The following is a 12,699-nucleotide window of genomic DNA, read 5'->3' on the forward strand; positions in this document are numbered from 1 at the left end:
CGACGTCACCGGCAACGACCGGTCCCGCGATCCTCGAGGAAGATTTGCGGTGATCTGCACAAAACGGAAAGTTGTCGGGCCGACGATCTCCGAAACAGGGGCTCTACATACAGGCGCCGAAACGGTATGTATGAGTCCCAGCAGAGCCATGTCCGTCAATGCTGAATGTTGAACAGGCCTGCACGTACTCCGGGACGTCACCAGTTCACTCCCAATAATAATGGCGTGCAGATGGAAGACACGAAGTCATTTGCTTTTCTACTCGTTGAATGAGAATATAAGATACGAATAATGGACATATGCAGCGAGGCTGAGAGTTATTCCGCAGTGGCTTTCCGGTACGCTGCCTCCGCTTCCGCCTCTTCCTTGAGCTGCTCAGCGGTCTTCGTCTTGCGCGATCGCAAGACGCGCGTCGGGGTTTGAGCCGCAGGAGTTGTAGCAGCGGTCTTGCCACGCTTAGCGCGGGATGTCCCCGCAGGTTGCGGTTTGACGTTCTCCGAGGAACTGGATGAGTCTTTGCGACGTTTCCTGGCTGATGATCCCCTCGTCTTCCTCCCGTTGAGTTGCGGACTGGACCGGGCAGAGCTAGCGGCAGACGAAGCTATCCGGCTGGACCGTGCCGTGGTTCCGCCGACCGCGCGTTTCGCGGTAGTAGAGGCGAGTTGTTCCATGGTCAGGGGCCCACCGTTCGCTTGGACGATGGTATCAGACGTGACGAAGACATCTTCCATGTCCTCGTCCTCGTCCGGCTCCTCCGCATTCACTGTGTCATCGAGTGGTTTCAGACTCTCCGCGTCGTCCTGAACATCGAGGATGTCTGGAGCCCGTCGCGACGCGTTTCCGAATCCGAGAGACGTCGAAGCAAGAGGCTGCGTCTCTGAGTACTGGTACTTGGGCATGTGATACGGCTGAACCACAAGATCAGCCTGCGCGACATCGTCTGCCTCGGTCAGGAAACCTCCCGCTTCGTGCTGCTCAGTGGACTGTGGAGAACGTCGATTAGATTTTCGTTGAGAAGCAGAAGCACCGGCGTACGATTGTGATCTCCAATGACTTCTCCGCCTTCTCGGTATCGCCTGTAGAGTATTGCTCCAGCATCCTCTGGCGAATACGCAAACCTTGAACCAGTTTGGTCCAGCGCTTCAGAATTTGATCATGCTTCTTGGCTTTGGCTTTCTCGGCGGCCACCTTTTCCGCTTCCCAATACGCCTTTGAATGCACTTGGTCAAATGTCCAGGAACCCGCGTATCGGAAACACCCGCACCTCCAGCAATGCCTCCTCGTTCTCCGCCGCGATAACGATGCCCGTGATCACCGGATTTGCTCGTCGTTTCCTGAACTCAAAGCCCGTCTAAAACGGATTCAGCGCTATTCGGTCAGAATCTGATGCTGCACGTACAACAGCCTCAGCGTAATCAAAACCGAGCTGTCGTGCAATTTTCGCAGTGCCCTTAACTGCCTCCATATTGAGCACATGGATATACTGCGGGAGAGGATAATACTCACGTGGAACGTGCACCGCGCCTTCTGGTAGCATAGATGGGACATAAAGGTCGATGTTACCGAAATCATTCTTTGGAATGATACCCTGGAGGAGCATTCAGCCTTGAGCAACATGGATCAGCACAGGTACTTGCGTCTATAACTGGTTCCGGTCGGTAGAGTTCGGTCTGACTACGCGCATATAACCCCTGCTTGGGCACGTTCTCGTTGCCTTGTCCTTGACCATTTTCTGCCGCGTTGGCAAGAGCCATCTCGATGGCCCGCCGCTTATTGACTGTCACCGCGGTCTGCTTCACCCACTTCATGGGTTGCGCGCCTTCCTTGACCTTTCGCCCGCTACGCATCCAATTTTCGGCGGTCTTTAGAGAGATCACGTTCGACTTCGGAAATACGGGCTCGCCGCGGAATTTGCCGATCTCAGTCCGCGGTTCGATGACTTCGTCCCTCTTCAGATGTCGCTCCAAGACGTATCTGCAGAGCATTTGAGGAGCAGTCACGAGGTCAAAAGTGAGATACCCACAATGGGTGGTCTTTGAATCCTGCCATGGAGGTTGGCATGGCCTCCGTCATCTGGTTGATCTCCAATTCTTCGTCCTCCACATCATCTCTTTGCTAGAAGGACGTGAGTGCCGCTCCGTACAGGTTGCTGACAGGATTCACGCACCAGACGGTAAGGCCTGGTAAAGACCGACATGATACTGTCCCACCAGAGTTCTCGCGCCTTGCCTCCGCCGCGCAGCTTCGCCACCTTCGCCCCGAACTGCCTTGCATAGCGAGGAGTCACGTCGCGCGCGTGGCCATCCTCCTCGAACGCGACCACGTACATCATTCTATTCTCGACCTTCGTACGCCCTTGACGAGCGGTCGTGGGAGTCGCCGGTGTCCCGTACAGATCGGCACCTCCAGCAGCCGCAAAAAGCTCCGAAGTGGGACCTGCGGCTGGACCCGAAGCCGGTGTCGGATCGAAAGCTTTGCGTTTGTTGACGATGCAACGAATAGGATCAACCGGTATCCAGCGTCCATCCGGCTTGGAGAAAACTTCTGTCCAAAACACGGGCGGCGTTTCCAGCGGGTCAGGGGATTCCGGCTCTTGGTGTGTAGGCGGGGTAGAGTCCAGCCGGTTACCCTTGGGCTTGCTCTTCCGTAGTTTGATGACAGGAGGGGCTGCCTTGCCCTTGCCCTTCGCCGATGACGAGCTACTTCCGTCTAACCGACCCCCATCCCCCGGGAAGGCCAAATCCCTTTGTTTCTCATCCCAAGTTTTGGCCGGTATATCGACTTCCTCCATGTCGTCGTCGTACTCTTCGTTTGCAGTGGCCGCTGTTTTCTTCTTCTTCCTTTTTGCGGTAGTCGGCTTCGGTTTGCCTACTCCGGCTTGCCAGGGCACGCTCTGAAGGCTTACAACCAGTCGGGCGGGTATTCCGAGCGCTCTGCAGAGCGCAGTAAACAGTTGTGCACTGACGTCTCGCGATCCCTCTCTCATCAACGCGTGCTTCATCAGACTCTTGGCGCTCCGAATCAACTCAGCCTCCTCTTCGTCTTCGTCGCTAGATTGGGCACGAGCCTTGCCCTTGCCCTTCGCCTTCTTTCGCTTCTCACGTTCGAGCCTCGCGGACTCCGCGCGAACCTCGTCGAACGTGCGACTGCGGATGTGTCCTTCGGGGATGACTTCGAAGAACTGGACCCACCACTCGACGAGGCGAGACACGGCGGACTCGAACAGACGGCCTCGCTTGACGGCCTCAGGGATGCGAGACTTGGTGATCATGGTGAACGAGTTTTGGAGCGCGAGCGGGGTGAGCGACATGAGACGAGCCTGGCGAGGCGCGTTCAGACCGTCATGCCACTTCCCACTCGGCGCACTTACATGCAGCAAGGGATCATTTAGCCACTTGTTTCGTATAGAGGCATTCGATATTAGGGCAACGGTATGTATCTTATGACAATTGATGCGCATCACACGTTCGGCTTGCGACATGACCCTCTTTCTAGCACGATCTAGTCAGACATGACGGGATACAAGACCGGATTGCGACGCTCACCGATTCTCGTCATCTTTTCCCTTCTTTTGTGCAGACTGAATCGTAATCTCAAGATGTCCCCGCGCAGTCGACAGTCCCGCCTCAGGTTCATCATCGAGTTGGATGTCGTACGCGCCAGCAACGTCCACTGGTTCCCAGTCACCCTCGTCGCTGCTTTCGCCGCCCGCGATGGAGCTGTTGTCCGCGACGCTCGACATGGAGCACTAGTGATGTCTTGTGCTACGACTGCGCCCAGAACGGTTGACGGAATGGTTGCTGGTCGAGAACGACGCCTCGGCCATCGCTGACTTGGGCGGACGTGAAGTCATCGTGGGCGGGAGCGCGTCGCGTCGCGTAAGCCATTCTCACGGATCCCGCGATGTGACTCCCCGTTTGAGCAACGCGTCGGGAGTCGACCTCTTGTAAGTTATGTTCAGGTGTTCTCTGAACAGAGTCACAACAAGCCAACGGTTACGATCGTATCCTAACTGAGGCAGGCGGATGTTGAAGCGTGTCTCCCCTCTGTCCGTGAGGTCCCCACCATCCACGGCAAGCGCCCGAGCGAACGCATCCATCTCAGCGTCGACATGTCGTACAGGGTGTAGAGCACGGATGTTGGTCGGCGCGAAGAAAGACCAGCGGTTCAGAAATGCGTGGCATGGCATAGGAGAGCGTCCGATGTGCTGTCCCATGTTTCAGTCTGCAGCGTCTGGCCGTCGATCGTGAAAGCGACGCCGACGCAGTGATATCGCTACGACGATGGCTGTGCGGTGGCTTGCAACTTTTCCGAAGAACTGTGCAGCTCGATGTCGGCCCCATCCGATCACCCACCTGGTCCGACACTCAGCCAACCAACCACCGATGCATCTCATAGCGCCTCCGATGCCCAGTCGTTCAAGCGTACCTACTTGACCTCTTTGAGCAAAGACCGGATCATCGAGATATGCCTGCTCCTCGACAAGCACGTCTCCGCCGATGCCCAACCGACCATCTGGCCCGTCGACGTCGTCGGCAACAGAGAGGCTTCGTCGTCGTCTGAGACCATCATACTCAAGCAGGAACCGCAGACCGAGCCAGCACAACCTCTAGCCGGTCCATCTACCCAGCCACAGGCCGATGCGTTGTTGCACCCCCAGACAAACGGCAGCGCACCATTGCTACTCACAAAGTCCGCGAGCCCTTTCCCTGAAAGACCTCCTCCACCACCCCCGGTCGTGCCCTATCAACATGTGCCGTACGGGTTCCCTACACACCACACTCCCTACTACACCGGCACAGGTACCGTCGGCGCCACATCGTACGGATCTGCCACCACGTCCAGCACGTATCCATATTCACGGCAACAGTCTCAGCCAGCGGCACCCGCGAATGGTAGTGCAGGCGCCGACCTGCCTTCATACGAGGATATGATCGTCGAAGGGCTCGGAGAGCTTGGCGCGTCAGATCCGGAGGGCGCCGCGCCGAAGACACTGTTCAACTGGATGAGCGCCCGGTGGCCGCTGCAGATCAACTTCCGCCCAAGCGCCAGCCAGGCGCTACAAAAGGCATACAAACGCGGCCGATTGGAGAAGAATCAGAACGGCAAATATAGACTGAACCCGACGTGGGGCGGCGGGAGTGTAAGAGAGTTATCTTCTACGCCTATCGCTGTCTTCTAACGTTCATCATAGACGTCTCGACGTACAACGAGGAGACCCCAGACGCAATCACAAGCGGCGGCAGCGAGTCCGCCGGTCCAGCCTTCCCCTTCGCCCTTCACACGGACGCCTCTGCAACACACGACGCCGGCTCCTGCGTCCTTTTCCTCAACGTCAACTGGAACCTACACCTATGGCTCTCAAATCCAATACAACGCATATACGCCAGCATCTTACGCCGCCTCTGCGTCGCCGCCCACCATCTCGCACGAGATGAACGGGCTGAACGCACTTAACACGCTTACGGTCCCTAAGACAGAACCGGTGGATCCGGCGGCGAGTGCGGCCGTCGACGCTTGGGACGCTGCGCAGCGCATCTTGAGCGCGTTCAATCTGGATCCGCTGTGCACCGCGCGGATGCATGACGACATGGAACCAGCTATGGTGGGCAAGGGCAAGGAGCGTGAAGAAGCGCCCGCCGTTGACGACAGCGGCGCGAGTCCGGAGGCTCGTGCGGCGCTGCAGGCGCAGTTGACCCTCTTGGCGTCGCAGCTGACGGAGATTGCGGAGGAGGAGGGCGTGGATATCGCGAGCGACCTCGCGCACGGGTGGTCCATGTCGGTGACAGAGCCGGAGAGGAGGGCAGATGGAGAGATACGGCCGAAGCAGGAGGACATGGAGATGACCCTGGTGGACTTGAACGGGCGGGTTGGTCACGAAGGCGGAGCCGGATGATCATGGCCTCCCATCCTTCGCTGGCTTTGGCATTATCATACATAACTTATACCATACGATATCCGTCGTATCATGAAGCCCTTCTGCGCTTATTCTCTCAGTTCCTCGTCCGGTCTCCTAGTGAACTCGTGAAGCGCGTACGACTTCGGACCCCTGTGGCGCAGCACTGCGACGTTGCATGCATATCTCTTGCCCCAACGTCCATGATGGCGCAGAACTACAGGCGTACTTCGATCTCGTCGCCTCGGAACTCACTCTCTGAATACAGGACTGAGGAAACGAAGGGTCTTCTGACTGGTGTTGAAGCGGAACCTGAGCCCGCGCCGCGCTCGACCTGGTCCCGAAGACGGATAGCCGCTCTCGGCGCGGGCTTCATCCTCCTCATACTTGGCGCATCGTTTATACCTCCGTTAACCCGAACCACTCATGCTGGAAGCTCCGGACTGTATGCAGACGGCGAACTGCTTCGGTCGAATGGCACGCACGACTTCAAGAAGACGGCATTGATAGTGTCCATTGACGGATTACGGTGCGTACTGTGTGGATTGTGCGCTCCTTGTTGTCTTCATGATTCGTTCACAGGGCAAGCTATCTCGACCGAGGCCTAACACCGCATCTGCTGGATATCAGCAAGCAGGGTCTTCGTGCCAAGTACATGAAGCCCATATTCCCCGTGCGTATCCACTTCATCTAGCGCCGTTGCCCGAAACTCACTTCCCCCAGACATTAACATTCCCGTAAGCGTGTCACGTCCTAATGACAAGCCACCACTGACATCTGGCCGAAGTAATCATTGGGCTCTCCTGTAAGATTACCTGCCATCGTCTCCGGACACTATCACTGAAGGAATAGTATAGGACTGGTTTATTTGCGGAGTCTCATGGAATTGTAGCAAATGTATGCATCCTATGTTGAGCAATTCGTCGGAGCACGACTCAGCTTCGGTTGCAGAACTTCTGGGATCCTGACACCGGCAAGGAGTTCCGGTATAACTCAGTCGCGCACTCCTGGAACGCTTCATGGTGGTTCGGCGAACCCGTGAGTAGTTGCCCGTAGTCCGAAACCTTTCTGACGTTTCATTCCTAGATGTGGGAAACCGCGGGAGAGGCCGGCATGATCACTGCCAACCTCATGTGGTAGGTTGAAGCGCAGCCGTTCATCGTTCTCGAGTGTTCACGCTCGTTCTTTCATAGGCCCGGTCCGCCTAAGACGAGATCTGGAGCTGCACCTACGTACTTCATTCCTTGGAGGGTGCGCATAAACCGAGAAGGTGTCACCGAACGCCAGACTTATGCGTTGCTAGGATCGCGTTCCACTCGGCGAGAAACTGGATCAGATTATGGCTTGGATCGATCTTCCTATCGAGGAGCGGCCACAACTCATCATGGGTAACGACCATATATTCTCTGTGCCGAAAGCCTCGCTGACATCTCTTTAGCGTACGAGCCGTCTCTCGATCAAGCTGGCCATCTCACCGGGCCAAACTCCGCTTTAGTCAACGTGAGTTCTCCCTGGCATGTATCACATCAAAGCATTTGACTCGGACGACATGACCAGAAAACCTTGAGCGAAGTTGACCAATTTGCCGCCGATTTGCAAAATGAGCTCGCCTCCCGCAACTTGTCGGACATAGTGGATGTCGTGTTCGTCAGTGATCATGGTATGACCGACACCAGCCAGCCGGAGCTTGTCTATATCGACGACATCCTTGGCGAGGGATACGCCCAAATCGAGCACGAGGACGGTGAGCCATGACTCGGCAGGGTGCCGTTTTGTCGCAGCTTTGAGCGTTGTTGCAGGTTGGCCATCTATGGGCCTTCGCTTCTCCCCGAAGGCGAACGCTTCGCATTATGTGTCTGTGTTACGCACCGCGGCGGAGGAGAACACTCACAAGTTCGACGTTTACACGCATGAGACCATGCCCCAGCGTTACCACTTCTCGAATCACAAGCGCATAGCACCGGTGTATATCGTGCCGAAGCTCGGTTACGCACTCACGACAAGACTCGAGAATGGTACAGGGATGTCCAAGGGGGTCAGAGTGTTACGTTGCGTTGCGTAAACCGCCTGGTAGGCTAACGTGAAGATATGACACAGAACCATGGATACGACAACGATGAAGAGTCTATGCGCGCCATGTTTGTGGCTCATGGGCCGTTCTCCGCTGCCATGAAAGCCGTGCACCAAACTCGGGCGCGCCGTTCGTTATCGATATCCGGCTTACTGGGCAACCCGAATAAAGGCTGGCATTCAACCAGTGACGACACATACATCATGGACGGCTTTCAAAATGTCGAGATCTACGGCCTTGTCATGAAGCTTCTAGGCATCAGCAAGTACTCCGCTCCGAACAACGGCACAAAGGGGTTCTGGGATCGATATTTCTAGACAAAATGTCTCGAGGTGCTGCTTTACGAGGCTGCGTGAAGCAGGGTATTATTTCCTTCAAGCCACCTTCGCCTTCCCATTTCAGCATTGATTTCTGAATTAGACGTTATCTTCCCTTTATGTTACTCATGGGCCCATATGGATAGGATCTGTCGTATATAATCCATGCCGCATCCAACACACCGTTCGTTCGGATCCAGGCTTGGGGAGACTGCATTGAAAAATGTCAAGGCCTCTTTCTATGTGATAGACCTGCAACTCTGCCCACTAGGTGGTCCAGGATTAGATATGCCAAATGCCGCAGGACCGAGAGAACTACGGACCGCAAAAAGCTGCATTCAGGTAAGTTACGGGAAGTTTGAGGGGTACGACCATGGCCGCAGCCTTTGGTTCCGATTTCGTTGGACGGCAGCGTACCGGCGAGCCAAACTTGTGAGGACTTCGCAAGTACTGACGCACGGCTGCAATTGCTTCAGCAGAGGTACTATTCACGGTGGTATCATGGCTGTATAGAGTATGAGCACGGGTACATATCGGAACAGTCTGTATCGGTCCATGCGCTGCAGTCCAATGATCTATTGTCCCTAGAAGAACCTTGTTGCCTGATCAAACCACCTCTGGCCGACGTTTAGCTAGTGGAACCTGCTCATCGACCTGCTCGAATATATTGCGGTCGAGCGACACAATTGGATCCTCCGTCATCGCCTCCAGCAAGTCGCGCATCCAGGCGCGACAACTGTTCACAGTCGATGACGGGTTGTACTCGACGAGCCCAGCAAGTTTGACGATCTGGTCGCGCTGCTCGCGGGTATAGCGACCAAGAGGATAGATGGTGTCCTTCCAGCCCGCATCGCGGTCGCGGAATCGGGCCATGTTTTCCCAGTGATAGTTGCCGGGCGCGCCTATCAGTTGGAGGACGTGCTCGACGAACAGCATGCCCTGATCGCGGTTTATCCAATAGAGAGAGACGTGTCGCTCTTTGCCGCTATAGCTCTTCCCGGCTGCTTGTAGAAAAACCTCCTTGTCGGTGTCATCATCCGGAAACATAGATATGACGTTGATGTTCCTAGCCATGACGCCTGGTACGCAACATCAGCATACAGGACGAGGGACGGATGACTTCAGCTGGAGACACATACTATGGACTCGCGGGCGTTGGAAGGAACCAGGAACCTCGCGCCGGGTGGTGAGACGGCGACTAGCTGGAAGGCCCTACGGCAACTACGAAGAGCTGACAGTGGTCAGTGATATATTGTCCGTGACACTAGCATAGACCTCACAGACGTGAGCGCGATGCACGAAGAGCTCCAGGAGTCGGGTTGCGGACAGCTTACGGCCAAGCGCTTTTATACCCTCATGCCACTGTCCGCCGATACCGTCATCGCCCATAGTATACCTCAGGATGGTTGGCCGTGGTAGATCGTGTGGCACATGGGCCGTTCCGAGCTATCCCTCCCTTTGTTCGCTCCTTTAGGCGCACGCGAGACCGATTGAGGTCCCTGTATCTCGTCAGACTCGATGTCGCAATTGCAACTGTTGGATGGTCGTCCGGGACACGACCAGTTGAGTTGCCGGACTGCCCAAACGCGTGGCCGCATACGTGGAGCAAGGAGTCGTATTTGTGCTCGCGCCAGCAAACACAAGTTTGCGGTAACGTTTGGATGACCACCTTATCAAGCGAGCTGGTGGTTTCGTGAGCGGTGACCATCATATATCCGGACAATAGATTCGCGCAAGCCTCTCAATCAGAATCCGACCGTCCTTTGTTCGGACGCCTTTGTTATGCCCAGCAATTTCTCACTTGGCCCGCGTGGTATATAATCACTGATTTCGTATCTCTCCACCTCTTCCGGGCCATAGTGCGACGAACCTGCTTGCAGCAATGCCGCAAGCAACTCGTCTCCGAGCAACGACAGCTGGTCAAAATCCGAGATTTCTTCACCCGGGTGGGCCGTGCTGCCGGATTCTTGTGAATCCGCTAGGCCAACGACATTATAGCTCGTAGCATAAACGACGTATCCGTTCCGTAGAACGTCATAGAAGGGTGGTACTGTATGTCCTGTCAGAGGTGGAACGTGCGCAATGAACATAACGGTTCCTATTCGCGAATCCATGCATTCTCCGAAAAAATAGAAACCACATGCCATAATTACAGAAGAACCTGCCCGATATTCAGAAACATGTACACAGGGAGAGATCAGTTCGACACACCTTGGCTCATTAAGTCCATCCAAGTCCATCCAACCACTGATAGAAACCTCCAAGCTCACGGTGCCTGCACCGTTTCCGAGCTACCCCACCACCAACCCAGGATCTTCCATGCTACCCAGAACCCAATGAGGAATGATATACAGTAAATAATGATTCGGTAAGTCTTCACTCCTCCTTCGAGTCCAAAAGCACGTGCTGCTCGTCTCGAAGAATTGGCGAGGGAAGAGGAGAACGCAGTAAAGGAGTTGCCCTAGTATGTGAATGATACGTGTTAGTCGACGTCGGTGCAGCGCTTCAGGTGACGTACAGTATCATCCAGCATGAGGTTCTGCCTTTCCACGTCGGCATGTATGTCGGTCGTAACCTGTGACGGGTACCATGAATTCCGGGACCAACCTCGTCGTCTTGAACGCGCACCCCACGCAGTGTCCGAATCTTAGAGTGTAGTTCGTCTAGACGTTGGTCATTCTGAGCCTCGTACGTATCCTCAGGACGCCCCCTGGAAGTCGACATGGGTGTGGTGGGTAGAGAATGAAATGGAACGCAGTGACTGCCGCGGGTTGTCCCTTGTCCCTTTCTCTTGCTCCTCCCTTGGGTTGGTCTTGATCTAGACCCTCAACCTTTCCTCGGCTAGGCTTTGTGACTGTCGCCGACGATGCAAACCCTGAGTCCCACTATGTCGTCCCTGGCGCACCGAGCTCGGCTCGCACAGCTCGTGGCCCCGCTCAAACGCGTTCGGCCGCGGGTGCCTTTCTATAAACTCGCCGCACATCGTGTTCCAACGCTATGGACGCTATACCGCGGTCTGTTGAGACATTCCCCCACACTGGACGTGCGTATCTTGTATGGTCGCAAATGCGGTGGTTCGTCCGAGTCAGCTCATGCGCCGTCAAGATCAGGTTTCGGATAAGAATGATGTTCCGGCAAAATCGCGCGATTACTAGCCCTCGGACGACGAAGGATGAGCTACGCAAAGGTCACAAGGTCCGTCCCCTCTCGTTCTATAATCATATATTATTGATTGACGGATGGTCAAAGATGCTTGACACCTTTCTGCAAGCAGAAGGAGGGAACGAACGGCTGAAGCGACTCCTTTCGCGATACAGTGCCATGATCTCTGCTAAGCGCGCGAAAGCGCGCCTTGAAAGGGCCGTACACGAGCAGTTCGTACGTTACTTCGTGCCGGTCGTGTGCTCTCCAGTCTCACACGAACCATAGCACGAAGAATACCTACGAGCCACACGTCCTATACTCACTGGTGCATACCTACGTCCGTCACTGTACAATCCTCCTCTTCCTCGGATGCTCCGCCAGCCCCATGCGCTGTCAATCATGATCTACAAGCGTCGCAGAGCCCACGACGTGAGAATCGCGAATGAGAGTGCGATGAAGGAGAGGAAGCTAGAGTTAAACAGGGAGATGACGTTCGAGAGAGGATTACTGGAGAGCTTGCAGAAAGGCGAGGCATTCGAAAGCCACTTTCTGAAATATCGGAATGAATGGAGTAAGTTCTTCTGGTGCGAAGATGAATGAATTCTCATCTGTCCCTGAGCAGGAGAACATCTCAATGCCCAAGAGGAGGCCATCGCGAGATCCTTCGATCTTGAAAACGCCCGTCTGCAAACCCCATTCCCGCCATCTGTTCTAGACTCCATCAAAGCTGCTCGTACCCGGAAGATAGCTTACTACACCTCCATGCGCGCTAGAGAACGCGCTGGAGAACATACACCTCTTTCTGTGGAACGCATGCGCCGTATGCCCCCCGCGCACGTGCTGCAACAAATGAGCCAGCAACAGAGAATCAATGATAGGGTGGTGAGAAGTGTGAGCGAAGTGGGATATGTCGGGATGGTGAAAGAGCGGGTTGGGGTACGGACACGGAGGCGAGGCCTATGGAGAGTATACGAGGAGGGGAAGGAGGAGAACAGAGAAAGGTTGGATAGGATGGCGGAAGAGATCAGAAGAGCGAATTTCGAAAGACAAGCTAAGAGCGATACCGATAGATAGACTATCCTTGGTCTGCGAGGACTTCACACCCCATCTGCCAGTCTTCATGACCTGCTTCACACCAACGCAGTTCATAGGAATAGTGCTACCCTGGTACATGCTCTAGATATGCTTCGAAGTTCGCACCTCGAGGACATACCATATATCCTGGCTATGCAGCATGTTCGAACGGTTTTATCAGGTAGAATTGCAGGAAC

General features: G+C 55.2%; 6 protein-coding genes across 6 annotated transcripts; 3 read left to right on the plus strand and 3 right to left on the minus strand.

Annotated features, from left to right (window-relative positions):
- Positions 1 to 317: 317 nt before the first annotated feature.
- Positions 318 to 3,880, minus strand: PUNSTDRAFT_141552 (Rad4-domain-containing protein; the record flags this gene model as incomplete). The annotated part of the gene is made up of 10 exons (XM_007380530.1): positions 3,546 to 3,880; positions 3,371 to 3,491; positions 2,168 to 3,319; positions 2,024 to 2,115; positions 1,638 to 1,974; positions 1,507 to 1,588; positions 1,400 to 1,455; positions 1,265 to 1,351; positions 1,036 to 1,209; positions 318 to 983 (listed from the first exon to the last, which is right to left on the minus strand). The coding sequence occupies exons 1-10, from the start codon at positions 3,740 to 3,742 to the stop codon at positions 318 to 320; spliced, it is 2,964 nt and encodes a 987-aa protein (XP_007380592.1). The 5' UTR covers positions 3,743 to 3,880.
- A 450-nt stretch (positions 3,881 to 4,330) lies between these two features.
- Positions 4,331 to 5,896, plus strand: PUNSTDRAFT_141553 (uncharacterized protein; the record flags this gene model as incomplete). Its single annotated transcript, XM_007380531.1, has 2 exons — positions 4,331 to 5,143; positions 5,195 to 5,896. The coding sequence occupies 2 exons, from the start codon at positions 4,331 to 4,333 to the stop codon at positions 5,894 to 5,896; spliced, it is 1,515 nt and encodes a 504-aa protein (XP_007380593.1).
- A 206-nt stretch (positions 5,897 to 6,102) lies between these two features.
- On the plus strand, positions 6,103 to 8,460 carry PUNSTDRAFT_141554 (Phosphodiest-domain-containing protein; the record flags this gene model as incomplete). Its single annotated transcript, XM_007380532.1, has 13 exons — positions 6,103 to 6,425; positions 6,479 to 6,569; positions 6,620 to 6,633; positions 6,684 to 6,701; positions 6,754 to 6,793; positions 6,848 to 6,934; positions 6,983 to 7,032; positions 7,090 to 7,147; positions 7,200 to 7,284; positions 7,335 to 7,396; positions 7,454 to 7,640; positions 7,696 to 7,931; positions 7,994 to 8,460. The coding sequence occupies 13 exons, from the start codon at positions 6,103 to 6,105 to the stop codon at positions 8,282 to 8,284; spliced, it is 1,542 nt and encodes a 513-aa protein (XP_007380594.1). The 3' UTR covers positions 8,285 to 8,460.
- Positions 8,461 to 8,780: 320 nt separating this feature from the next.
- Positions 8,781 to 9,603, minus strand: PUNSTDRAFT_50197 (uncharacterized protein). Its single transcript, XM_007380533.1, has 3 exons — positions 9,565 to 9,603; positions 9,424 to 9,515; positions 8,781 to 9,363 (listed from the first exon to the last, which is right to left on the minus strand). Exon 3 carries the CDS (start codon positions 9,356 to 9,358, stop codon positions 8,891 to 8,893), a length of 468 nt encoding a protein of 155 aa, XP_007380595.1. The 5' UTR covers positions 9,359 to 9,363; positions 9,424 to 9,515; positions 9,565 to 9,603; the 3' UTR covers positions 8,781 to 8,890.
- A 947-nt stretch (positions 9,604 to 10,550) lies between these two features.
- On the minus strand, positions 10,551 to 11,008 carry PUNSTDRAFT_61715 (uncharacterized protein; the record flags this gene model as incomplete). Its single annotated transcript, XM_007380534.1, has 3 exons — positions 10,551 to 10,745; positions 10,803 to 10,859; positions 10,913 to 11,008. 3 exons carry the CDS (start codon positions 11,006 to 11,008, stop codon positions 10,551 to 10,553), a joined length of 348 nt encoding a protein of 115 aa, XP_007380596.1.
- A 142-nt stretch (positions 11,009 to 11,150) lies between these two features.
- PUNSTDRAFT_98064 (uncharacterized protein) lies at positions 11,151 to 12,529 on the plus strand (the record flags this gene model as incomplete). Its single annotated transcript, XM_007380535.1, has 5 exons — positions 11,151 to 11,327; positions 11,390 to 11,479; positions 11,534 to 11,662; positions 11,714 to 11,999; positions 12,051 to 12,529. 5 exons carry the CDS (start codon positions 11,151 to 11,153, stop codon positions 12,500 to 12,502), a joined length of 1,134 nt encoding a protein of 377 aa, XP_007380597.1. The 3' UTR covers positions 12,503 to 12,529.
- Positions 12,530 to 12,699: the final 170 nt, after the last annotated feature.

This window comes from Punctularia strigosozonata (assembly GCF_000264995.1).
Source record: "Punctularia strigosozonata HHB-11173 SS5 unplaced genomic scaffold PUNSTscaffold_2, whole genome shotgun sequence".
NCBI classification, from domain to species: Eukaryota; Fungi; Basidiomycota; class Agaricomycetes; order Corticiales; family Punctulariaceae; genus Punctularia; species Punctularia strigosozonata.

Excerpts from the sequence above, each read along its gene's own strand:
- PUNSTDRAFT_50197 (XM_007380533.1), bottom strand. The coding sequence starts at position 9,358 with ATGGCTAGGAACATCAACGTCATATCTATGTTTCCGGATGATGACACC.